Raw genomic sequence first — 26458 nt, forward strand, 5'->3', positions numbered from 1 at the left:
TACAATCACATCATACAAAAATGGCATTTTAGAAATAATGTTGTTAACAAGCACAGACATTTGAGTGCTCTTTCCCAGTAATCAGTTGCTGAAGTTGGCTATCGAGCAACCAATTGGAAATGCTCCATCAAGGTAATTCATTTACTGTTATACAAGACAATTTAATTTAGTGAATTGATCATTTTTATGGCAGCAAAATGGTGGCACATTGAGATTTTGAAGTATTCTTTTTATTTCGTAGTTTCTAATTAATTGAAATAGAAAAGTGTTAAATTGCTGATTAATGTAATTATTATAAAATCAAACAAAAATATATTACTTTATTTGTGTTAACTTCTGTTTAATGGTCTATAGAAGCCACTATGCACCAATCTTGTCACGGAAGTACCAACATGCAGTTATGCACCAAGATGGGTACAAGCAGATGCAAATCTAATTCACTAAGGAATTCACAGTTTGGTGCAGGCTGTGTTATGACAGACAGCACACACAGCCTCACTGAGGACAGCTGTAACATGATGTGCTGGAGTAATATATTTAACTGGCAATTTATGGTATTGAAGTTTTGTCTTACCTGTACTTCCACAATAACTATTGAACATGTCCACCAATCTCATCCAAACACAACTTTTAGTGGTAGAAAAATTTCTGGAAAATGTTCTCCAGGTTATCTTAATTTACAATGCATATTATATTTTTGATTTCTTGTTCAAGAGCTTAAAGGGTGCAAAGATTGTTCCTGTACAGTTTCTGTTTGACGGTGCTCCAATGATAATAATCACAAGCACCACAAGAACTGAAGTTTGGTGAACAGGAGAGTCAAAGTCAAAAGAACAAATTCCACTGAATGAACAGATATGCGAAATACTACATTATCCTGGTGGAACTATGCATAGTCTATTGTTTTTCTTCTTCTCTCAGCATTTTGGCAGATAGTCACAAGATGTCATTCATATAAAAATTCACTGTGTTGTACAACATATAGCATGTATTATTTGTTTTGCACTAATCTTGCACTATATCCCTTTTCTTTGGTCATTTAGTGCGATTTTGTGAACTGTATGCTGATTTTCACGTCCAGTTCCATGGTTAAATGGTTAGCGTGCTGGCCTTTGGTCCAGAGGACCCCGGGTTAGATTCCCAGCCGGGTTGGGAATTTTAACCTTAATTGGTTAATTTCAATAGCTCTGGGGCTGATTATTTTTGGCATATTCAGCATTAGAAATCATCCTAGGTAGGGCCCTCATCTTCACAGACATGCAGGTCGCTTAGTAGGCCATCTACGAGAAAAAGACCTGCACCAAGCCTCTCTGGAATCCATATGCCATTATTATTAGTGTTCAAATACCATAAATTCTGAATATTCGTATATCTGATAAGATAACACTAAGTTTAATTGTTCACTGAAAGAAGAGTAGGATCCACAAATCCATCACTTATAGATTGTAAAATTCAACTACAAAAATTAGATTATGCAGCCATGTCAGGCGGGGTTAATTTATGAGTTGCTGACACTTTATAAGTGCAAAACTTGTGTTTTACGATGTCTCAAAACAGAACATTGAAAAATTGATATTCTTACACAAGCTTCTTCAGATTTATTTCCATTCTCAATCAAACTTTTTGAAGTGTCTTATCGGCCAGAGCTCGTTTTGGACACACCTTTTTTTAACTGGAAATGGATCCTGTTTCTTGCCACTTTATGAACAACAACACACACAGTACATTCTGATGGCCAAAGCAGTCTTTGGATAGCATCTATAAAATTTACATAGGCATTCTGCATTTGACTTTTTCTTTAAAAGACAGATTGGAATTTGTTGTCTTGTGCATCGTATTTTCACTGTAACATGCCTTACCTGTTCAGATGCAGGCCCTCAACTGACTGGCAACGAGTGGAAAGTTTCCCTCCTCATCTCTTTGGGAAGCTCCAATACCTGGCCTGGAGATCCCCAGTCCCTCGCCGTTATACAAGACCTACTACAAGCCATGTATTCTCCAGTACACTAAGTTTGCTTCACCCTGTATCATTTGACACATCTTGTGCAAATGAAAAATGTTTACAAAATTAGGCCATCAAGTTGCTGAGTTGTTTTCCCGTTTTCTGATCTCTTCCAAACAAGTTGACTACACAATTCAAGGAGTGTAGCTGTTAGCTTGCATTCAGGAGATAGTGGGTTTGAACCCTACTGTCAGCAGCCCTACAGATGGTTTTCAGTGGTTTCCCATTTTTATGCAAGGAAATAATGGGGCTTATAGGCTACCTTAATTAAGCCCATGGCCACTTTTTCCCCAATCCTAGACCCCTCCTACCCTACTGTCACCATAATATCTGCCTGAGTCAATGCAACATAAAAGGAACAGAAAGAAACATTTTCTTTCCACATTTATGATCAATCCCATTTCATCTTCCATATTTTATTGAACTAACTGTTTTACTTACAACAGATAGAGCATCTGATGACTCATGAAGTTCTTGAGGCTCTTTCTTGATAACTGGTTGCACCTCTATTTTACGAGGTAAATGGAGATTTTGAGAACGTAACATGAGACAATAGCAGCAACCACATGAGCCCTAGAAAGATTTCACAAATTAATTCACCCAACTGCTATTACAGAAGTAAAATAAAATTTTATTAAAATGAAAAAACATAACTCATCATCATTTTTGTGCTCAGGTAAGAAAGCTAGAGCAAAATGTACATACACAGGAAACAGGTGGAGAACAGCGACTTACAGTGTAAGCATACATGTAACTACCTCATTTTGCAATTTGAATAACCTGTCTAAGTCTCTGTGTGCTGTTCCTCTTGATATGGGAATGTATTAAACCATGGAAAATTGCAGTTTGATACTCAGTGGTTATGTACAATGGAATCTCACTACTATGTTCTCTGTTAGCATGCTTTCCTGCTTAATGCACTTATATTTTGTCAGTCCTAGTCTTAATGCTATTTAATCCATGTTAACATATTCTTATTGATGCATTTTCCCTCTCGCCTTACGATCAAATGTTGATAGGAATACAACTGTATATTATTTTTCCCAGTGTCAATGACTAAGTTCAAAATTTAATTGCATGCATCTTGTATGGAGTAAGAATTCTTCCATACTTCTTGACAGCGTATGGGGTCTGTTCTTGACCAAGAAGTGAAAGAAATGGCTTCTCTTTCAAACACTCTCTCTTGTCTCATTAGCATGCCTACAAAGAGCAGCTCTCAATTGTTTCCATTGATGTGTGTTGTGTTCTCACGTTCATTCAGTGCCTTAGGAACAAAGTTTGCAAAGTGCATTTTTAATTATGAAGAAAAAGAAACTGTGACAAACAACCACTTATGAAGCATGTGGATATTACATAGAAATTGACAGTCTTCCATCCACAATGAACACCATACTACGCAAGAGGAAATAAAATCAACATGCTTGCAAAGGAGCAAATGACAAGAGAAAACAAATGTGCAAGGGTCAATTTCCCAAGCTGGACAGTGTGTACTGAAGTAGATTGAACACGCCTGTGTGTCTCCTATTCCAGCTAAGAAATCATGGATCAAGCCCAGGCAGATAATTTAGCATAGCAGCTGGGACTATCAAATTTTCAAGTTTCCGATGGTTGGTTTGAGAGATTTAAGAACACGTATAATCTAGTGTACATATGTGTACAAGATGAGACTGCTAATATGAACTCAGATACTGCAGAAACATAAAGAGAGAATTAGAGTCCAAATGATGTTTTCAATGTGGATGGAATGGGACTAACTTTTCATCATTTACGTGACAAAACCTTTGCACATTAAAAGCGAGACACTCAATGGAGGAAAGTAGTAAAAAATAAATTGACAGTTCTAATGCATTACAATGAAAGTGGAACACAAAAGTTGGTTCCTCTAATAATAGGAAGAAAAAAGAGTCCACATTGTTTTAAAAATGAGTGTGAAAAATCCTTTTATTTGTTGACCAGTGTGTAGCACATCCTGCTGAAACATCATACCTTCAGAATGTGAATGTTATATTATTTCCAGTAAATTGCACAAGTCATCAGCAGCCTCTCAATCTGGGTAATCATATGATGTATAAAGCAGAAGTATAGCAAGAGGCTAGTTCAAAGGTAGTTGGCTTCTCTTCATTCCACAATGAGGAAGATAAACATCTTGGATGTGATATATATTTCATAAAATCTGCATGGAATTCAGTTCCTTTAAACATTATAATTTCAATAAAGCTGGCTTTGGTTATCTTGTTGCCAACGTTAAGTCTGCAAGTGAAAACTTCGTGAAAGCAGATAACTGGTGTGACATAGTGGATGAGGAAGAAAACGTAACATTTGCGGACTAAACAGCATATGACAACAATGTCAAAGTTCGACAGTCTGAAATTATTAATGAAATCCTGGATCAGTGTTATGTGTAAGAAGCTGCATAAAGAAAGTAAAGACAGAGAGTATGAAACAAAACCAACAGTGATGCCTACACTATCAAATGCCATAGTAATAGTGGATACTGTTTGATGATTTGTATCCGGGAGATAGTGGGTTCAAACCCCATTGTCGGCAGCCCTGAAGATGGTTTTCTGTGGTTTCCCATTTTCACACCAGGCAAATGCTGGGACTGTACCTTAATTAAGGCCACAGCTGCTTCCTTCCCATTCCTAGGCCTTTCCTGTCCCATCAACGCCATAAGACCTATCTGTGTTGGTGCGATGTAAACAAATAGCAAAAAAAATTATGACTTGTGTCGAGCTTTGTTGCTGGCAATGATGATATAGCTATATTAACCCTAGAACTGTGGACCATCTTTCCGGGAGATGGTGCACTGTTTCATCAAGTGCATCGTCTTACTGAGATACAGCGTCGTTCTTCTGCCATAGGATTATAATTGGTCACCAGATGGCAATAATATTGATACCAGCTGAATACTTATATTTTTATCTTCCCCTTTTGAAAGTCCTTGAAAAACAAGTAACAGTCTGGAGAAGTTTACCTAGCTGTAGAAGTGAAAGTACTTTCATATGTTCTTAGAATCAAAATGGCAGCCTGGTTTGTTGACGATTTTGAAATCAAGCGCTTGATTTTGAATAACTTAGTGACAGTACTGATGGTGACATTGATTACTGTGTTAATTCCGACAAGGAAATTATTCTTGAAAGTAGTGACAGTGACAGCGAAGTACAAGCTGCCTCGGAAGTAATGGGAAGTTCTGATAACCGGTCGAAAGTAATCGCAACCAGGATATGACCCCTCCTAAGCCGCCTCGAGGTTCACACACAATGGAAGGTGATGACGCCAATCTGAACGAGGACTGCAAAGGAAGAAAGAAGAAATGGATGGGAACAACTACCCCGCAGCTCCGGCAAAGTAATGAAACCTCCATGTTACTTACAGGACTATGTTTTAAATTGATCTGGAGAAGAATGTAATAAGCATAATAGTAAAATTGATTTGTTATTATCATGATCGATTCTATGTGAAGATACAAGGAACATATAGCTTGAAATGATTCTTTAGTTGTTTATATATCCATAGCACCTAGAGTTTATATGTTGAATTAAACCAACATTCGGTGTTAACTTTATTGCAACCTTGCAGGTAAACTATTCTTAGAAACAACGGTAAAATTTACGCTTACTCCCTTACGTTTCTAACAATTTAAGGAAGTAGAAATTAATTAAATCTTACGTAGAATAAGTGTCAGAGGAGAGATGTGTTTTTTGCGATGTTCAGTAACCCACCATCCCCAGAAGTACATTTACTTTTATAACGTACGTGTATGTGGTGAAGGTTTGGTAGTGCGGAAGTATTGATGAAACAACTGAACCGAGCAAGTTGGTCATGTGCTTAGGGTTGTGTAGCTGCGAGCTTGCATTTGAAAGATGGTGGGTTTGAATTCCACTGTTCGTAGACCTGAAGATGGTTCTCCATGATTTCCCATTTTTGCAACAGCTGGAGCTGTACCTCAATTAACCCACAGTCACTACCTTCACAATCCTAGCCCTTTCCCATCTTTGCCTCACCAAAACCCTTCAGTGTGTTAGCGGGACATTAAACCATTAGCAAAACAAAACAAAAAATTGTCTAAAATGATCTGAAATATATAATTTGTAAACTGCCAGTGTCTAGATATCTTAATAACAAGAGAAATTAGCCAATACATTCAATCAGATAAAAAATAATTTGCAGTCATTATTTCAGATTATCAGTTTCTGCAACATACTGTTATTGCATAAAAATTCAAGAGTAGGTTATCATTTTCAGAAGTCATTATCAATCTACGGCAATATTAGCCTGTTCAAAGGTGCATTATTCTACTGGGAAAATGTAGTTGTTTTTTTCTTCCTTTTCTGAAGATCACTTGTACTGTTTTCTTATTGTTAATTCTTAAGCTGTTATCATCTGCCCAGGTTGATATGTTGTCCAGTCCCCTCTGAAGGTCTTCTTTGTTTCTTTAAGCCAGAACCATGTCATCTGCGTACATGTACAGTGATAAGTTAGTCGTTCCTGCAATTGCTTTCACAATGTCAGAGGTTGTGATATTAAACATTAGCAGGCTGACAGCGCCTCCCTGTAAGACTCTGTTTATTTGGATAATCTCAGACGAACTATGTGGAGTCATTAATAATTACACTGTTATATGCTAGAATATTTCTTAATAATTTACTCAGGGGTGTGCGTTTCCAAGAGCTTGTTCAAGCTTTTCCTGTCTAGGTGATCAAAGGCTTTTGTATAGTGAATAAATACACAGTAGAGATTTCCTTTTGGATGTCGTAAAGATTCTTCTATATTGTCAAGCAAGTTTGTTACTGCATGGAGTGTGCTTCTACCTTTGTGGAAACCAAATTGTTCCTCTGGTATTTTGCTGTCCAATTCTTCAGTTAGTTTGTTCGCTAATAATTTGGTGAGTATTTTCAATATATTGCTTTCAAGTGCGACACCTTTGTACGAATTTGTATCTTCTGAATCGACTTTGTCTTTGTGCAGGACTTTGATCATCAATTTTCTCCAACTATCAGGGATGTTTCCAACTTCCATGCACTTATTTAATAAGCTCATCCAAATGTCCAGGAACAGATATACAGTTTGCTTCATTTGTTCATTAAATATGTGATCAGGGCCTCCAGATTTCTTGTGTTTTGGTTGATTTAAGAACTTCTGCCTTGTATTTCTTAGTAAATACTTGAGAATGAATATTTTCATTGTCATACATTTGGATAGTGAACCCCATTTGCCTACCAGTAATGTTCAATGTTTGGGAAAAATGGGTTTCTCAAGTCTGCATATCTATGTTGTTGACATATTGTGATTTCCTTCTTAGTGTGACAGAAGGGTCTTGTGTAACTTCTTCTGCAAGCTCTTTAGCTTTTGTTTCTATGTGATTTGTCTTCTTCTCCTGAAGGAGGTCTTTGGACTTTCTTCTTGCCAAAGAGTATTTTTTTTTTAGATCATCTTGTCGATTAATCTGCCTTGTGTTCCATAGAAGGGAAAAATAGCAGCAAAGGACACAAAAATCAGCCATTACAAATAGTGAACACATTTAAATAGCTAGGCATTACTCTTCAAACAGCAAACACGTCCTTCAGATCCCATATAAAAGATAGATCTACAGCAGCAATAAAGGGTATACACGATATAAAGAACATACAACTAGTATAGTTAGAAACTGGCATGAAGCTTTTCTATGCCAAAATTGTATCCAGCCTAACATATGGCATTGAAATTGTGTGGTTCAAATAATCCCTCCATGATCTAGCTATAGTGGAAAAAGTGAAAGCCAGATTGCTGAAAGTTGTTCTCGGCCTATCAAGACTCGCCTATGAACTTACTGGAGAAACATTCTTTATAGAAGACTTAAGAATAATTCACGGCTTGACATCTACCGTGATTTCCAAGAAAATATACACAGACAACAAAACAGAACCGAAATATGGAGCAAATTTTGCTCCACGGATGCAATGACAACCAATGACTGGAAGCAAGCTAACTTCAACCTCCAACACATCATGACAAGATTTGCAACCCATGGGTTCCATCACAAGATATGTGCAAATAAACAATTCCAAGATCCAAGACAGGACTGTGTATAGTCCCATTCAGTACTATGGAGCTCAGGGCTCAAGAAAAGGTTCGCATACTAGGCTATATGTGATAGATGCAAACTTCCTTGTGACAAATATCACACTATGTAGGTACTACTAACTCAGAGCAGAATCTCTGACAAGATTCTGTTCCTCAACGTAAACTTTTGCACATTGTGCATATTTCCTAATTAATAATAATAAAATTTAGTAGTGCTAATTAATGAACAATTTTGTTACACCATTAATTAAATGCAGTATACAAAATAGATATTGCCAATGCATAGATCAAGTAATCTTCTACAAATATAAAAGCATCCAATGTGTGTCCCAAAATTAGTAAAAAAACTCGGCCAGTTTCCTTAATTATTTAGGCCTAAAACTAGTGGAATTTAAAATTTTAGGAGTGAAACACATCTGCTTGAGGAATCGGTCACTCTAAGAGTGTAAGCCTATTTACTAACTGTAAAGTCATCTTTGGGCCCATTCTGCACTGTGATAAATAACTAGATACCGACTATTACTTACCCCTTGTATCTTCAGGCGTGCTTTCAGTCGAAATATATGTGCAGCACGACGTTCAACGTTATACTTATCGAACTCCTTTGCATGATACGAATCATAATGTCTCTTAAGATTATATTTCTTAACATGAACAAGAACTTTGTGACACTTCAAGCACCGTGCCATACCGTTTATTTCTGTGAATAGAAACTTTCCTTCCCAATCATTCTTGAAAAGCTGGTGGGCTGAAGAGCTACCACCAGGCTCTAACATAGTTACGCATGCAAGAGAACAATAGCGACTGCAAGAGAACGCCGTCGTTACCACTACTGTACCTTCTTCTTCGTTACATTACACAAGGTAGTTGAAACGTACCGGCAATTGAATCTAACACCATGCTGGATAGGAGGTGAACGGAATAATACGCGAGAACATTATTACAGGATTGGAGTTTCACTGATTTCAGCGTTTGAGACTATCCTGATGGTCCTGTTATCGCTCCATCACCACGAAAAAAAGCGTGTCTTGTCTTATAGTACAGTACCATTACCAGAAGAAAACTGGTCCTTGGCGGATATAAAACGTGTCAGTTGCTACCGTCTGTAGAAATGCTTTTGCAGGCCGTTATCAGAGAAAAAGAACAAAAGGAAATTGTTATTTCTATGTATTAATCTTTATTACCGAACCAACTTTGCACAGTGTTCGTCCGGTCTCGGCCTGCGACAGTTAATTTTATCCGATTTCTCCTTTTGATGTTTAGGGCTACACTCCTTTGAGGCATTTTAGTTGCTCGATCCAAATTTCTTGTATCCCGCGGTCGTAGTGAGAAAATATAACCACTACGATGAGGTTGTGCATGTGAAGATGTGCATTCGTTCAAATGTAGAATGAGGTCATGGCAGGAGACAGTATTAAGAGTAGTGTGGTATGTGTATGTGTATGTATTTTGTTTTTCGTATGATTTTGCCACCAGGGAAAATACCCCATTTGCAAAATACATGTTGTGATTCTGAAGTTGAAATGGCTCGAATGGGTATTCATTTCGAAGTGGGAATCATGCAGTTTAGCGTCTAATATTCTAAGAAGAAAAGTATGTAGCTTTCCCAGGGCCGAAGGAGGCCGTCAGTTTGTGGTGGCATTGAATAAGTTTTGAAGTGCATTCAGTAGCACAGACCTATAAACATCAGTCGTCATCGTTAGTAGCCATGTGTGCATAATAGACACAGAAGTATTGTAAGTACGCCTTGCACATAAATTACTGGTTTTCAGACACCTATTTTATCAAAATGTTGTTCCCATTCCAGCGTGATTACCAAGGAATTGTGGGTCTAGTATTATTCAATCCCATAAAGATATGCCCTATAGGATTTCAATTCTTAAGTATTGGTACCTACTTGGAAACTTAATTGTTTCTCAGTTTGTTAGCATTTTATCAGTGTTGAAATCTAGATCTGAATCACTAGCTTTATTGGCATGTTAAAGAGAAATTTCTAGCACTCACATGCCAGTAAGAATTAGAAATTTTTAGGAAAATGAAACACATCTTATTAAAAATAATAATACAACCTTCAATTATACTCTAGCAGGTATTCAGCAGCTTGTAGAGAAGTGCTGTACTACAGTTATGAAATCTGCTACTCTTGGTTTGTAGAATCATTGTAAATATTTTAAAGTGTTTCTGCCTCTCTTTTTTATGTATGACTTAATTGTAACAACTTTGATGCTTCATGTGGGGAAAATGAGATTAAGATGTTCTCACGAGTTGCAGAAAGCACATAATGATAAAGAATAAGACAAGAAATGTCAAAGTGCAAAGATGCACTGTATCAGATCTGCTGATGACTTTGGATGATTCAAAAAAGGAAATGAACAAAATGTTGCAAGTGTTAAGTGACATATTTAAATAGGAAATTTAATGCAAATGAAATAAAAACTAAGGTAATGATGGTAAGGAAGGACACAAGAGAAATCCAAACAAATATGCAGATTTATGGTACTGTTCCAAATTGATCAGGTAAAGAAATACTGTGATACGGAAAGTAAGCTTAGGCTATAATTAAAGTGGACAACAGATCTATGATAAAGTGAAGAGAGGAATGGCCCTGGCAAAAGGCATTTATGACAAAGAAAAATCTTTTCACCAGTAAGCTTATGAAAATAGAGATTAGGAAATATTTTGCAAAGTGATTTGTATGCAGCACATTACTTTATGAATGTGAAAGTTGGACATTAAGAAATCAAGAGGAGAGCCACTTTGAAGCAACAAAAATGTGGATATGGGACAAAATGACAAGAACAAGTATGACATAAAAGAAAACAATTTTAGAAATATTAAGAGTAATAAAGGATGACAGAAATTGTTTTAAAAGAATGTAAAATAAGGGGCTGTTTCTGACTAACTACAGGGTGTCCCAAAAATCTCCATACATGAGAAAACTTTTTTTCTATTTCAATATACTGTATTTCAGTTTTCATATTAAATGGTAATACTAAATAATACAACTTTACAGAAGAATCTAATCACCACCACCACTCTCAATATATTGGCCATTAGATTCCAGGCAAAGATCAACATGTTTGTGCCATGTTTGCTGAACATCTCACAAGATGTATGGCATCATGTGCCTGCAGGTTTCAATGAAGAAACTTTCAGCTGGTAGATAATGGACTTCAAATGTCCCCACAGGTAAAAATCAAGGGGTTTGTGGTCCAGAGATCATAATGGTTATTCAACTGGTCATTGCAGATATCATCTAGATTACTAAATGAAGACATCAGAACATGATACTGTTGCTAAGCTGTATCCACAGTATGACATACCAGTACCTGACCACCTCAGAAAGATTATCTCAATGCGGTCTTCCATGACAGTGACATTTTACTTGCAACAAAAGAAAATATTTATAGTATTACAGATCACAATAGAAATATTCATGATTACTGAAAAGCAAAACCTTTTCTCTGTGTGTGGAGAATTTTGGGGCACACTATATAAGTGATACATTTGATATTCCAACATTGATAGACAACTCAAGGCCTTGCCTAAATGGCATGACAATAAATTTAGTGCAATGATACAACCTCTTCCTGCAGGGACTCAGTGCTTTGAGCACTATTAGCTGCACTCAGTACAATTTAGAGTGCCATAGCTTGTGAAAGTGCTGACCAATTTGTAAGATTATGGTCTCATTTAATTTGTAAACAAACAGGCTAACAAATACAAGTGAAATGATGTACACAAATTAACTTTGTAAATAAGTGGCAGTAAAATATTGAACATATGCAACATTTTTGAATATCTGAAATTTGACAGTGTACATATCAATTCTTACCCCCTTATATGGGGTATCATCAGAAATCTCTCTCTGGGTCCAACAGCAGTTGACCTATAGGTGGGCCGCTACAAGGTTGCACTTGACAGTTATAGTTCATGTTGGCATTACTACAAAAAATAATTGAAGAACGTCACCCGTCAATCAGAATGACCAATCCATTACTTTTTATGTCAGATACAGTTAATCGATTTTATACATATTAGTTCGTATTTAATTCTGTAGAGTGCGTATAACCTTTTATATATTTACAAAAACATGAGCATTTTTTAAAAATTGTAATGTTTAAGTGAGCTGCAAAATAAAGATGAACTATTTTCATTTGGTTGTTGTTGGCAATATGGCTACTATAGTGGTGCCATCTATAACTACCTTGACTTCCGTATTGAAGTGTTGCCGCTTGTCTGTCGTTGCTAGCATGTGGTCAGGTGTGGTTCGCGCGTTGATGAAAGTGGTGATTTTTGTGAGATAACTGTGATTTTTTTTTTTTGTAACTAGTGCAGTGCGATGTCACGGAAACGACAATATGATGAATCGCGAAGTGATAATCCTTTGCGCCGAGGAGTGCCCCTTAATAGTCAGGCATGTGAATTAGTGCGGAGAACTCGCGAGTTTTACGAGAGGGAGAGGGAATTCGTATGTTTGCATGGTCGTCCCTCTGTTCCTGCAGATCAAGTCGTGGAACGTACAAGTCAAACATTAGGGCTTTCAAAGCGCACTGTGGTTCAGAAAGGTGTTCTCCTCCAGGAACTGAAGGAAAAATGGACTGGGGAACCTAGCAGTGGCGGAAACAGGGCTGAGAGTGGGGACTTGTTTCTTAGCACGCCAGGAAAGAAACGATTTAAGCCATCTCCTGTTACAGGAATTGATTCTTTCCAGGCTGATGCAGTACGTAGACACGTGTACGATTATTACAGCAGGAAGGAATATCCTGTGGTGGCAAAATTACTAGTCTCCCTTAAACAGAAAAATCTTTTCTCCGGGGGTAAAACTTCCTTAAAATCGGTATTGCGAGCCTTAGGTTTCAGATACAAAAAACTCAACGGAAGAAAACTGTTGCTTGAAAAGTCGCACATCGTGATGGCTAGGAGTATTTTTTTAAATAAACTTGTCGGTAAGGATCTCCACGAGGTAATATGTTTGGATGAGACGTGGGTGAATGCTGGGGAGTGCATTGATAAATCTTGGACTGATGACAGTCCTAAAAGCTCCGGTAATCAACCGACTGGGAAGGGCGCCAGATTAATAATAGCGCACGCTGGTTCATCCAGTGGTTTTGTGGAAGGTGGTCTTCTAATGTTCCGATCGAAAAAAACCAGCGATTATATCGAAGATATGGACCATGTTCGCTTTTTAGATTGGTTTAAGAAGCTCCTACAACAGCTCAAAGGCCCTTCCTTAATTGTTATGGACAATGCACCTTACCACTGGGTAATAATGGACAAGATCCCTACTTCGAGCGCCCGTAAAGGATTGTTAGTGGAATGGCTGCAGGCAAGAAATATCCCAGCGCATATGGGTATGACTAAATTAGCCTTATATGCACTGGTGAAACAAAACAAACCAGTTTCACCGACGTACGTAGTTGATGAGGTAGCGAAGGAACAAGGACATGGGGTTGTTAGGTTACCGCCGTACCACTGTCACTTCAACCCTATTGAATTGGTATGGAGTGATGTGAAACACTGCATTCGCACAAATAACAAATCCTTCACAATTACTGAAGTGGAAAGACTGTTCCACGAGGGTATTGCTCTAGTGGATGCGGCTTCTTGGAGGAAGAAAGTTAGCCATGTCACAACATTAATTAACTTGGCGATGGCCATAGATGGCATCATCAGTGACTGTCAGGAGTTGATGGTCTGCCTGGACGATGACGACGACGACGACGATGATGACGACGACGACAACAACAACAACAAAGAAGGCGACGGTAGTGATGGCAGTGATCTGGAGGGTATAGAACCTCTACCAATGTAAACAAGGTAAGAAGAATAACTTTTCTGAATCTTCGTAAATTTAATAGATTTTACTCGAAATCTTTCGTGTTAGCACCGGTGTATATTATCGTAACATTTATTGGTGTATTTAAAGTGAGTTTCTTGTCTGCCAATTTTTTACGCATTCTCTAACATTGGGATAATAAGAACTTCGTAGTAGATTTATCTCGTATCATTTTGTGTGATATATTTCATTGTAAACTTAATCGGTGTCTTGAAAGTGCGATTGTTGTCGGCCGATTTCATTTGTATCGTGTATCGTCGCGATGGCATTAAAAACATTTCTCTCATGTTTCTAAAATCTTATGTGTCGTGCAATCAGCTGTTGCTATGGCGGCAACATCGCTTCGTGCGCCACTGCAGTGTGACCAACATTTTGCGTAGCTGTCATGTGCAACCTTACCCCGGCCCACCTATACACCCTTACAGTTAATATTATGTGGTGTTGAAAATGTAAGAAAATAAAAATTTAAAAAAAATGGACTTCATATTGACTTCTGTGCATCAATTCCAACTCATCACATATCATTGAATAGGGAATCTTATTCCAGAGATAATGGTACCATTGTGGTACAGTTAGGACAGTTGAGACAGAAGTTACATTGTGTAGAATATTTAGAAAATTGTCAAATGTATTGAAACATATTCTCGTGTTATACTATATAATTAGCAATTGGTTTTGCTAGGCAACCAGCCAGATCATTTAATTCACAATAAATAATGTCAGTAACATAACAGCTGTAAATATGAAGTCAGTTCATTGGTATTTATTTTTTGACTTGAAAATTGCCCACTACGATGTTATTTGTCTCCTACAATAATTAACATCAGCCACTTATGAATAGAATTGTATTGAATTAACTACTGTATCTAATATGTCTTTCATTTCAGCCAATGTAAGACTTGCGCCAGGCAATGTCACAAAAACCCAGTGGCACTGTGGCATTTTTAAATATTGCTGTCCCGCTTGGTAATAATTTATATCTAAACCTGAAAATATTGTCTTCTTTATGTAAAACATAAAAACAGATAGCTACAGCTGCACACAAATTGGGGAGGATGAAGGCAAATAAAGAGGTGGAGGATCTACATCATTGTTCACCAAACTTTAAAAATTGCAAAATGGAAGAAACATACAACTACAAATTTAATTACAATGAAGAAAATAATATACAGTGCAAATACAAAGCTGACTTGGCAAAATCAATAAATCAAATAATGAGGAATCAATAAATATCTGAAAATTAATTAAAAAGATTAAGATTGTAAAACTGAAATTGGTTGAAGGATAGTTAAAAATAATTTAAATTTGAAGTTGATTGAAAGACAATTAAAATAATGTTAACTTGAATTTGTTAGGTATTTCCTACTTTCTCAACTCCTGGATCAATATAAAAATTCCAAAAATAACAAAATACACTCATAAATTCGAGATACTTGCCATAGTGAAGGAACAGGGCTGTGCTCAGCCCGCCGAGTGTAATAGAAGAGCATGGCATATAACAGCAAGGACTTTGGACCTCGTACAGGCTGTATGATTAACAGTTGACTACAGGGTGGGTTAGACACAAGACCTTCGCGTATTTGATTGCGGCCAGATTGTCAGTGCTAGATGTATCACAAACTCCATATCTGAATTTGTGAAGAATGTAGTGTGAGTACATGGATTCGGGCAAAACCAAACTGTCATGGTGTACGATGCGTTGATGACACGTCCTGTCAGCTAGCTCAGATTGTAAGAGTGGATAGGTGAATCATAGTGCAACAGATCACTCACCACTTCAGTAGAAGACAACAACAACAACAACAACGTGTGAGCAGCCATACCATACAGAACCATTTCCTTGCCATGGGGTACATAATCAAGCATCACATGAGGTTACCTTTGCTCAGCACCTGTAACAAAGCACAATGACTGAAAAGGGCAAAGGAATATTCAAAGCTTGAGAAAAGTTCACCTGGAGAGATGAGTCGAGTATCAGTTGGTACACGCCGATGGTTGGGTACGAGTACGTCGGTCACATGAGACAATGGATCTCTTGCCACCAAGGTGCAATTCAGGCTACTGGTGATATCTTGGACTGTTCACGGTAAATGAAATGGGAACCATGGTACATCTGAAAACGTCCTTCATTTGTGAATGTTACAGGGACCTGCTGGTAGATAGTGTTCACTCCAGCACACTGCAGGCGACCTGTACCTACTAATTCCTGACCAACAGTTTGGTTTTGGAGAAGGGAAAATCAACACTACAAGCCATAGGCCATCTTCTAAATTACATTAATCAAGCTCTAAGATAACCAAAAGGAAAGTTTCACTCTATTTTCATTGTCTACACCAAAGCATTCACTCTAATCAACAGAATCAAACCTTTATAAAAACTGGATGCCATGAGAAAAGGGGGAAATGAAATTACATCAGCTACTAAAAACATTTAGACTTTCAACAATTTGGAAATAAGGGATGGAGTAACTAGATCACTAGAGATTACCCAGACAAATCGGGTTTTACAAGGACAGCAAATGAGTCCTTTATTGTTCAACATCGCAACTGCAGATGTTATAAAGATTTTAGAGGCATCAAAATCAGTAATCCTTATATTATGTATACAGATGATATGGTTCTGGGGTCATCAGAGAGTATGAACTACAAGAAACATTAAATGCTAAATATCCCTAGGCCAGGGTCTCAAACGCCCAAAATCTTACGCGTGCAAATCGAGGCGGAAGAGCTCCGTGCACTGTGCATCGGTCCAGCTCGGCTCGCCTCGGACCATCGCTTCGTTTCTGGGCTACTCGGCTAAGCTCGGCTCTACTTGGTTCAACTTAGCTCGGATTTGGAGCACTTTGGAGCAAGTGGGGAAGTGGTAGACAGGGGGAGCGAGCGAGACAGGCGTGAGGAAAGAGAGAGTAAGCGCTATTGCTCCAAATCGAGGAGTGGGGGGTCTGCACTCTGGTCAACCAAGCGAGCTCGTCTTTTGCACCATGAACAGTGCACGCACCCTGAGAGGCCCTGCTCTAGGCTGATGAAAATGACTTCAGCATCAATTTCACTGAAACATTGAACATGATCTTCCAAAAAAGGGGAAAAGCCTCAGCAGAAGACAAAGTTACCCTAGGAAAAAAGGAGATTGAGACTGTAAATTCATATAAGTATCTTGGCATTACCCTACAGATTTAATGTATTTCATTCCAGCTCCACATTAAGGAGAGAGCTACAGATGCTATCAGAGGGATATATGCTATTAAGAACATTACCAGATTACCTTTACAAACAGCCTTTATGCAATTCCATGCAAAAATCTTCCCAATACCAACATACGGCATGGAAATGATTTGGGAAATACTATCTTTAACTGATTTAACTACACTGGAAGAAATAAAAGCAGCATACCTGAAAAGAGTTTTGGGAGTCTCAAGAACAGCATCCTCTTGTCTAGTTTATGAACTGGCAAGAGAACAATTCTGTTTAGAATATCTACGGCTGAATCTACAACTACCTGCTACTAATCTTGCAACTAAAGTGATCCAGAGAAGGAAACAAAAATGTGCAAAAATACCTCAAGATTCTACGCTACTGGCGCAATGATTGACAGGAGATTTACGAAAAAACCAACCATTCAGATCTGTCTTGATAAGACTCGCAATTCATGGCTTGAACCAAATGTTGAGTGCATGTGTGTATTATATGGAAAATACTGTGACAAGTTGTTTGCAACAAGAGAATCAGATCGATAGTTAATTACAGTAAAGACTGAATTCCATAATTTCTACTTGCACATTTGTGCGCAATTCCAAATATATAATTACTAAAGGGAAGTAAAGATTAACACCAACAAGACAATAAAAGTATATAATAAATTAAATTGCTGAAACATAAAATCTTGGAAATGCGGGCAACCTTATTGACAGTATCGCCAAGATCATCTCAGTTCACTACCTCGGTAGACAACTTTAGGAGAAGGAGGCTGATCTGTTTCATATTGAAGGGTGTAAAACTACGAGAACAGATTATTTAAAGAAAAGCATATCTATATCATAATTCATTTGATTATTTTCAGCATAATAATGTTCAAACAAAATCGTATATGAGACAAACTAATGAAACAGCACAAATTAACAGACACATTTCCAAAAGAACCATCAAAACAAATGACATGGAGATCACCGAACACACCCATTGGCGAATTCCAAATTGACCATGTAGCAATCTCTTATTCAAACCACAGAGAAATTTTGAATCTCCAAGTCAGATGGGGTGGAACCATAGACTCAGATCATTACCTGACAAGAATCAAACTACATAACTGTAGTTTCACAAGAAAGAAGCCACTAATTCCAAAATTTGATACCAATAGGATCCAACCATCTCTTACAAAAGAATTAGAGATAAAGGAGGCAAAATAGGCAACAATTCAAAATTTATCTGATTACAACAGCACAAAACTAATTCCTGTGCAGTAAAGTAAGAGGCACCCTTGGTGGAATGAAGAATGTGAACAAGCAATCCAGTCTGAACGGAAAGAATACAATTGGAACAGCAAGAAAACGGAGAATAACTACAAAATCATTCTTGGCTGTGAAAAAAGGGACAGCTTAATTGATCAGGCAGACCAAAAGAAAATTTGAAAAGGATCAACTACTTGAGAAAGAGCTTGAAAGGAACAGCACACAGAATTTCTATAAGAACTTTAAAACTAAGCTTATAGGGTATCAAAAACAAAGTATCTGCTTCAAGAAAGGAAATGGACAGTTGGCACTAAACAACCAAGAAAACTGAGAAATTTACCAGGTATTTTAAACAACTCCTGAACCGCCCAGAACCAACACAAAAATTTTCACCACAAGAAACTGAAAATACTAATCCAAATTCATTACCACCAGATGAAGAAGAAATCGCAAGACAGGAAGATGTTCCAGGTACATTCTGGAGCGTTCTAAGGAGAAGACAACAGCCGGGGCTTCCAACTCATAAATGGAATAATTGCGCTCAGCAGGATTCAGAACACGGGAAGCATAAGAAATAGGACGACGCCCTTCTTGAAATTCCTGAAGAAGAACTCCGGGTATGCCTGAGGAAGAGGCGTCATTCAGAAGGATGAAGCGTTTAGAAAAATCTGGCATAGCCAGTACAGGAGCGTTACATACGGCAGATTTCAAGTCCATGGAGGCTTCACGTTGGGCATCACCCCACACAAATGTGGCATCCTTTCTTAAAGCATTTAACGGGGCTGCACGTTCAGCAAAATTGGGTATGAATTTGCGAAAGAAATTAACCATTCCAATGAATCGGGCTACAGTCTTGACGTCCTTTGGAGGGGGAAAATTCTGGATGGCGGCAGTACGAGACTGATCGATTGAGACACCCCTCCCCAAAACAATATGTCCTAAGAAGGACATCTGGGGTTGTGTGAAGGAGACCTTGGATGCCTTGAGGGTTAGACCTGCTTTACGCAGTCTTTCAAGCACTTCGTTGAGATAGAGTAGGTGTTCCTCGAAGGTTTTGCTAAAAATTACGAGATCATCAAGGTAATTATAAACGAACTTGAACTTAATGTCTGATAAGACATAATCTAGTAACCGTGTAAGGACGGCCGCTCCAGTCGCCAGACCAAAATGGACGCGTTCGAATTCATATAGGTTCCAATCGGTTGCAAATGCAGTGAGATGCTTGGATTCTTCGGCAAGGGGTATCTGGTAATAAGCCTGATTTAAATCGAAGGTGGTGAAAATTCTTGCATCAGCGAACCAAGAAAAACAAGAGTGCAAATCAGGAAGTGGGACAGATTGGAGGACTACCTTACGGTTCAACATCCGATAGTCGACTACAGGCCGATAACCACCTTGCGGTTTAGGGACCAGAAATATTGGAGAAGAATAGGCTGACTTGGACGGGCGTATCACTCCGTCAGCGAGCATTTGATCAATGATAGCCTTCAGGGCTTTCATTTTGGGAGGTGACAACCGGTACGGAGGAGAGCGAACAGGTATGTCATCCGTAACCCCAATTTTGTATTCTGATACGTTGGTGACGCCTAACCTGTCGGTGAAGACATCAGGGAACTTATCGCAGAGTTTCCTAAGTTGATTGGCCTGCTCTTCGGGTAAGTGATTAAAATCAAAAGCCTTGGGTTCATCAGAATCTTCAGGAACAGCGTTAACGTGACAAGGCAGAATAGGGGAGCGATCACACAGCTCAAAGGTTCTTGCACAAAATTTAAAATGGAATCTGTTGAACTGGTGGTCCAAACTCATGCCTATTTTAAAAATAAAATTTGCACCTAATATGAAATGGCAGGATAAATCCTTTGCCACTAGTACTGGCACTTTCCAGGTGAAATCACGGACTCTAATCTTGGCATCTAGTGATCCTACAATGTTCAACAAATTAGAATTAGCAGTATGGCAGGTTAAGGACACTGGTTGTAATGTAGGTTACTTGCAAACAGTTTTCATAGAATCGTACCAGGTCTCACTCATCAAGGTGACAATACTCCCAGAGTCTAGTAACACACAGACAGGTTCATTATTTACCTCTGTGCATAAATATGGCAGTTTACAATAAGGTATGGCAGAAATCCTACAAGATTGCAAGAAATGAACACCAGAGTCAGACTGGGAACAATCATTAGCCTCAGAATTAAATAAATCAACCAAGGTGCAGTCATGATCGACAAGACAAGAAGCCATGTTTTGGGATTTACCATCAGAACTGGCGGTTAGTCATCTAGCACTACTATGGCCTGGGGGCCCAGAGGCAGAAATGTTACGTGGGCATTGCCTAGAGAAATGCCTAGTTGATCCACAGTTACGGCAAGAAGAATTGGTGGAAAAGCCTCTACCCATGGCAGGTTTCGCATTGCCTAATGTCCCAGCCTTGGGACAATCCCGCTTGAGATGAGACGTGGAGCCAAAATTGAAGCACGAACGAGGATTAAACGAGTTGGAAGGAGGTGACGGGGTGGTCTTAGAATCCTGAGGAGGGGGCATGCTTATAGGAGGTGGGGCTAATGCAAGGCATAACTGGTCAGCATATCGAATGCCTTCAGCAGACAATGTAACGGCTTCCAAATGGCGAACGTTGCTGGTCGGGGTGAAAGAGCCAGATATGATCTATAGTTCGGGGCGAGACCTTCAATTATGTTGGCAACCATCTGGGCCTCTGAATAGTGGAGCCGGAAAATCTTAGCTTGGAACTTAATGTCTTGAACATATTCAGATAGTGACTCGTTAAGATGTTGTACTCTAAAATATAGCTTCTGCACTAATGCAGACAGGGCACGAGCAGGAATGAAATATTCAAGCACATGGGCATGAAACTGATCTATAGACCGTCTTTCCGAAATGGCCCTGACAATATGCTCAGAAAGGGCTCCAGAGACATGCCGGTATAGAATATGAAATACGTTGTCGTTACCGAGATTATACACTATTGCCTAATCCTTGAACTCGGTTAGAAAGCGAACGAAGGAAATAACTTTATCAACGGAGTTAGCTGAAAATTTAGAGATACCCTCAAACACAGTGGTCAACGGGTGAGGCAGATTGAAGAAAATCTGGGGAAAGACAGGTATATGGGGTGCTTGGGAAGGCTTAGAATAGCCTAGAGGGTTTAGTGTGGCCTCGTGCCTTTGATTCGGGTGCCCTTGTGAAAAGGACGGAGTACAGGATAGGTTAGGACTAACGTTATCCTGCAATGTTACGGGGGCAGATAACCTCATTTGAGAAAGGTTCTCACTAACCTGAGAGATCATTTGGGCATTAGCCGGTTGTGTAGAGGTTATGCAACTTGATACCAGTGGCGGTAATACAGGGGGGTTGTTTTGCACCATTGCATCAGAACCGGGTTGATTAATAATAGAGGGCAAACACTGAGCCACAACAGAATTAGAAGGAACCACAGGAAAACTTGTACGGGTACCACCATGCAAAAGAGATATATCATTAGAATGACTTACAGGTGTCCTAGTTCCAGATAATGAATCCAAGGTCAGCATCATTCACCTCAGACTCCTGAATAGGCCTGACACCAGCACTAGGTGTCGGATTGCACACTTGAGCAGCAACAGATGCATCAGCAGAATTAATACCTGCATTCATTTCAGGTGGGGTAGACACTTGAATTTCAGAAATTGTGTTATTTGACTTACTGCCTTCAAGCAAACCACTGATTCTGTCGAAAACTCTGGAAAACTGATCTAGTAAGGTTTGACATTTGTGCCGCTCAACTTCCGGCAATTCGATAGACGACAAATCCTTAATCCTGTCTAAATAATGCAATAGCTAATTGGCCATGCGAGGGCTTAGAAACGCTAAACGACACAAGAATGGCGTTAAATTCAGGTAACCTATGTTCAATCACGGCCGAAGACACGCAACTCGTCTGTAGTTAACTCAGGTATGGTTACGGGTAGGTCAAGGGACTGCTTCAAAAGGCTAGTGTCATCTCTGACATTGTCTGTTGAATTAATTTTGCGAATTTTTAACTCGTAAATCAGTTCTGCCTTTCTTAAATGGAAAGGATTAGGAACAGCGCGAGCCATCCTGACAGGTAGAAACAAGATTTCAAGCGATATACGAACCACAACTTTTACGGAGTTTTAGGTTAGGTATGATCACGGTTCACTTTTCTTCGTCAGCAACCAAGCGCTTGTCTCTGCTACCAGTGTAACCTTTACTACGGTGGTTACACAAAACAAGTAATAAACACAATAAAGGAGGGAAGTAAGAGCACTTACACACCATCAGAAAACACTATACACTCAGAGAAACATCAGCCTGCCTACGCGGATCTCAGCCAACAAAAATATAATACGAAATATCAGTAGGGCCACCTAGTGGATAATAAACCAGGAAAATGGAAACAGGCAGGACCTACCGAGGGCATGGACATGGCTTAGATTGCAGATTCTGAAATGAATCGCCGTGATCCTTAAATTTGAAAAATGTTATTTACAAGTGAAATTTTACAAATACATTCCGAACAAAATCCACCAAACTACAACTTACGAAACTATAACCTCCGTGATACACATATCTTAGAAGTACTATGATAATGGGCTTCACTACGAGTTTCATACTTCAAACCCAACTATACAACTAGTTACAGATCCAGTAATGCAAGTTAGTAGGTTAAACCCAATTACACTTTACGGAGAATTGAACGTATTCTCCAAAACTCGTACATCAAGTGACACTGAACTACCAGAGGCAAACCCCAAGGTAAATGTATTAATTTACAATCTACATTTTTAGTGAAATAAGAAATGGGAATGCCTCGAAAACAAACTGGGAACCCCAGCAGAAAAGCTAACGTGTCGTAAATAATTAATTTGGCGAATCTAGGTTAGGCTAGGGCAGACTCCTATAGGAAATAGCAACTGAACATTACGGAAATTTTAACCGGAACGGAAAGTATGAGTGTTTACCCGAGGATGCGCCATTTTGGAAGCGAGGCGTTGCACATGACACGGACCAACACAGACTAAAGGCAGATTAGGCCCAGACAAGACCGAATAATCACGATCGCTGCCTCGCTTACTATATATAGGAAAACTCTGGCTTGGAGTACCCAATCAGAATGTATGAGTCCGCCCATCCCCTCCTAGGTTCACCAATCACACTTCCCACTCCCGTCGCGAACTTTAACTAACATTCTCGAAGACACACGTTTGCGAATCTTCCATTTCCAGAATAGTAAGAAAATACCTTCTGGAAAACATAACCCACAAAAGGCACACACCCTGTTCAACAATTTTCTAGATACTTCCAGTAAGTACAGAATAGAAATCTACCTTTTATAATTACATATGTTACAAATATTACACAGTACAGGTTAGGCCATTACAAATAAAACGTTATATTATACTTTACAAATAAAGTCTTCAAAAACACTTTCCACTTCCACAATATTGTTCATCTGTGACAATTATGTAGTTTTAGTTATTTATATGTATCCAATTTCAAGTTTTAGATTATTTCATTATCCAGTAAAACTTTGTCCTCATGGGAACGCAAATTGATTGGAAAATATTTGATCCATTAAAAAAGAAAAGGTACATATGTATTTACCCGTCACGCTATAGATATATCGTATACGATGCCAACTGTTGTTAAGACTGTCATCGATCACCCTTGTGACCCCAAAAACTGTGGATTCAACACTAATATAGGTCATCTTAGAAAATTTGTCGTGACCTAGGGATAACAACAGGCTGAGGACTTGGGTTCGGAATTCTGGGAGCGTATAGTCAGATCGGCAAAGTATGAATATTGATTATATTCTGACACCCTAGAATATTCACATACACATATATATACAAGATAAATGTACAATTTTATCACAAGACACTCTGACATTTAAATCTCAATCTCCTCTCAAATTTCAGATCTTTCTGAATGTCCTTAAGTCTTTATATTACACTCTATAATAAGTATATTCACTGGTTGAATACTTAACTACGGAGTGGAATTGAAGCCTGTGCAGTCGAGGTCTTCTTTATTCTTTTTTCTGCGCTGAAGTCCCTAGATCCCATAGCCTTCGCGGTGCGGCGTTACATTCTCCCAAATATAAGTATTTACTGGTTTATAATGCCTTTGCTGGCGGGACCTAGCGTTTACAGTGCACTGTGTATTCTGGTATGGGCTAGAGCAATCTTGTTACTTTCATTGATCTGTCTCAGCTTTATCCTTGGCTTTGACAAAATGAAAGTGACTGAGGTATGAGTGATGCTAGTAATGCCATTCCTTCTGCAGTCAGTCCCTGCTATGAATGGTGTGAAAATATTGCTCATAGGGTCGGTTGGTGCATGCATTTCAGTGGGCTTGGCAGACTGATATGTAATAGCAACTTCTGGCTTGGTGAGGAAAGCAACGGGAAACTACCTCACTCCTCATTTCCCTAGTACGCCTCTTCAGCTATGCCTAGGCCATCTATGACAGCTGATGGAATAGCTGTTGAGGATCGAACCAGCCTTCGGGCTGAGGACTAAACATACATACATACATACATACATACATACATACATACATACAAACAAACAATGATGACTATATTCCAACATCTAATTTGACTACTGGTGTGGAAAACCCTTGTGATTGTCCACTGACGAATCACATTTATTTCAGAGCCTAATGTCCCTTTGACTTACTAACGGTTTTCAACCACTTATTCGTGGCTCAGAGTCCTGCAGAGAGGCCCAGCCCATGAGCTGCTTCGGCAGTCGGCTGCAATGGGCTTTGAAATGCTCGAACATATGAAGCCTGTGACGTCATCACACGGGCCAGTCTGGGCCAGCGTTCTGTCATTCGTATGCGGTGAGCCAAGGACAGCGCTGTGGTAGTTCTATGGGCTGACTGCTTCAACGTGTACAGTGTACTGCGTGTCAGGTGAGTGCGTTGCAATACGGTCAACAACAACAACAATCAATACTGATCTGCGTTTAGGGCAGTCGCCCATGTGGCAGATTCCCTATCTGTTGCTTTCCTAGCCTTTTCCGAAATGACTTCAAAGAAATTGGAAATTTATTGAACGTCTCCCTTGGTAAGTTATTCCAATCCCTAACTCCCCTTCCTATAAACGAATATTTGCCCCAGTTTGTCCTCTTGAATTCCAACTTTATCTTCATATTGTGATCTTTCCTACTTTTATAAACGCCATTCAAACTTATTCGTCTACTAATGTCTTTCCACGCCCTCTCTCCGCTGACAGCTCGGAACATACCACTTAGTCGAGCAGCTCTTCTTCTTTCTCTTAATTCTTCCCAACCCAAACCTTGCAACATTTTTGTAACGCTACTCTTTTGTCGGAAATCACTCAGAACAAATCGAGCTGGTTTTCTTTGGATTTTTTTCCAGTTCTTGAATCAGGTAATCCTGGTGAGGGTCCCATACACTGGAACCATACCCTAGTTGGGGTCTTATCAGAGACCTATATGCCCTCTCCTTTACATCCTTACTACAACCCCTAAACACCCTCATAACCATGTGCAGAGATCGGTACCCTTTATTTACAATCCCATTTATGTGATTACCCCAATGAAGATCTTTCCTTATATTAACACCTAGATACTTACAATGATCCCCAAAAGGAACTTTCACCCCATCAACGCAGTAATTAAAACTGAGAGGACTTTTCCTATTTGCGAAACTCACAGCCTGACTTTTAACCCCGTTTATCAACATACCATTGCCTGCTGTCCATCTCACAACATTTTCGAGGTCACGTTGCAGTTGCTCACAATCTTGTAACGTATTTATCAATCTATAGATAATAACATCATCCGCAACAAGCCTTACCTCCGATTCCACTCCTTTACTCATATCATTTATATATATAAGAAAACATAAAGGTCCGATAACACTGCCCTGAGGAACTCCCCTGTCAACTGTTACAGGGTCAGACAAAACTTCACCTACTCTAACTCTCTGAGATCTATTTTCTAGAAATATAGCAACCCATTCAGTCACTGTTTTGTCTAGTCCAATTGCACTCATTTTTGCCAGTAGTCTCCCATGATCCACCCTATCAAATGCTTTAGACTGGTCAATCGCGATACAG

At 39.0% G+C, this 26458-nt stretch overlaps 2 protein-coding genes across 7 annotated transcripts in view; one reads left to right on the forward strand and one right to left on the reverse strand.

Annotated features, from left to right (window-relative positions):
• LOC136886032 (uncharacterized) overlaps positions 1-10259 on the reverse strand; it is a 69932-nt gene extending 59673 nt beyond the window's left edge. The window contains exons 1-2 of one of the 2 annotated variants that reach the window (XR_011019111.1): positions 10135-10259; positions 2444-2575 (exon numbers count right to left, since the gene is read on the reverse strand). Coding sequence is in view for 1 of the 2 variants with exons in the window: in XM_067158748.2 (XP_067014849.1) it covers positions 2444-2575; positions 8593-8841 (381 nt within the window). In the remaining variant the exon portion in view is untranslated. Of the gene's footprint in view, positions 1-2443; positions 2576-8592; positions 8842-10134 lie in introns of those variants that run through there. The other variant, XM_067158748.2, reaches the window with a different exon arrangement.
• The window catches only part of LOC136885986 (uncharacterized), a 188654-nt gene continuing 171552 nt past the window's right edge, over positions 9357-26458 (forward strand). For 3 of the 5 annotated variants that reach the window (XM_068230979.1, XM_068230959.1, XM_067158702.2), the window contains exon 1: positions 9512-9801. The gene's annotated coding sequence lies outside the window, so the exon portion shown is untranslated. The other 2 variants (XM_067158714.2, XM_067158708.2) reach the window with 2 other exon arrangements.

The sequence above is a fragment of the Anabrus simplex genome, chromosome 1 (genome assembly GCF_040414725.1).
Source record: "Anabrus simplex isolate iqAnaSimp1 chromosome 1, ASM4041472v1, whole genome shotgun sequence".
Taxonomy (NCBI): domain Eukaryota; kingdom Metazoa; phylum Arthropoda; class Insecta; order Orthoptera; family Tettigoniidae; genus Anabrus; species Anabrus simplex.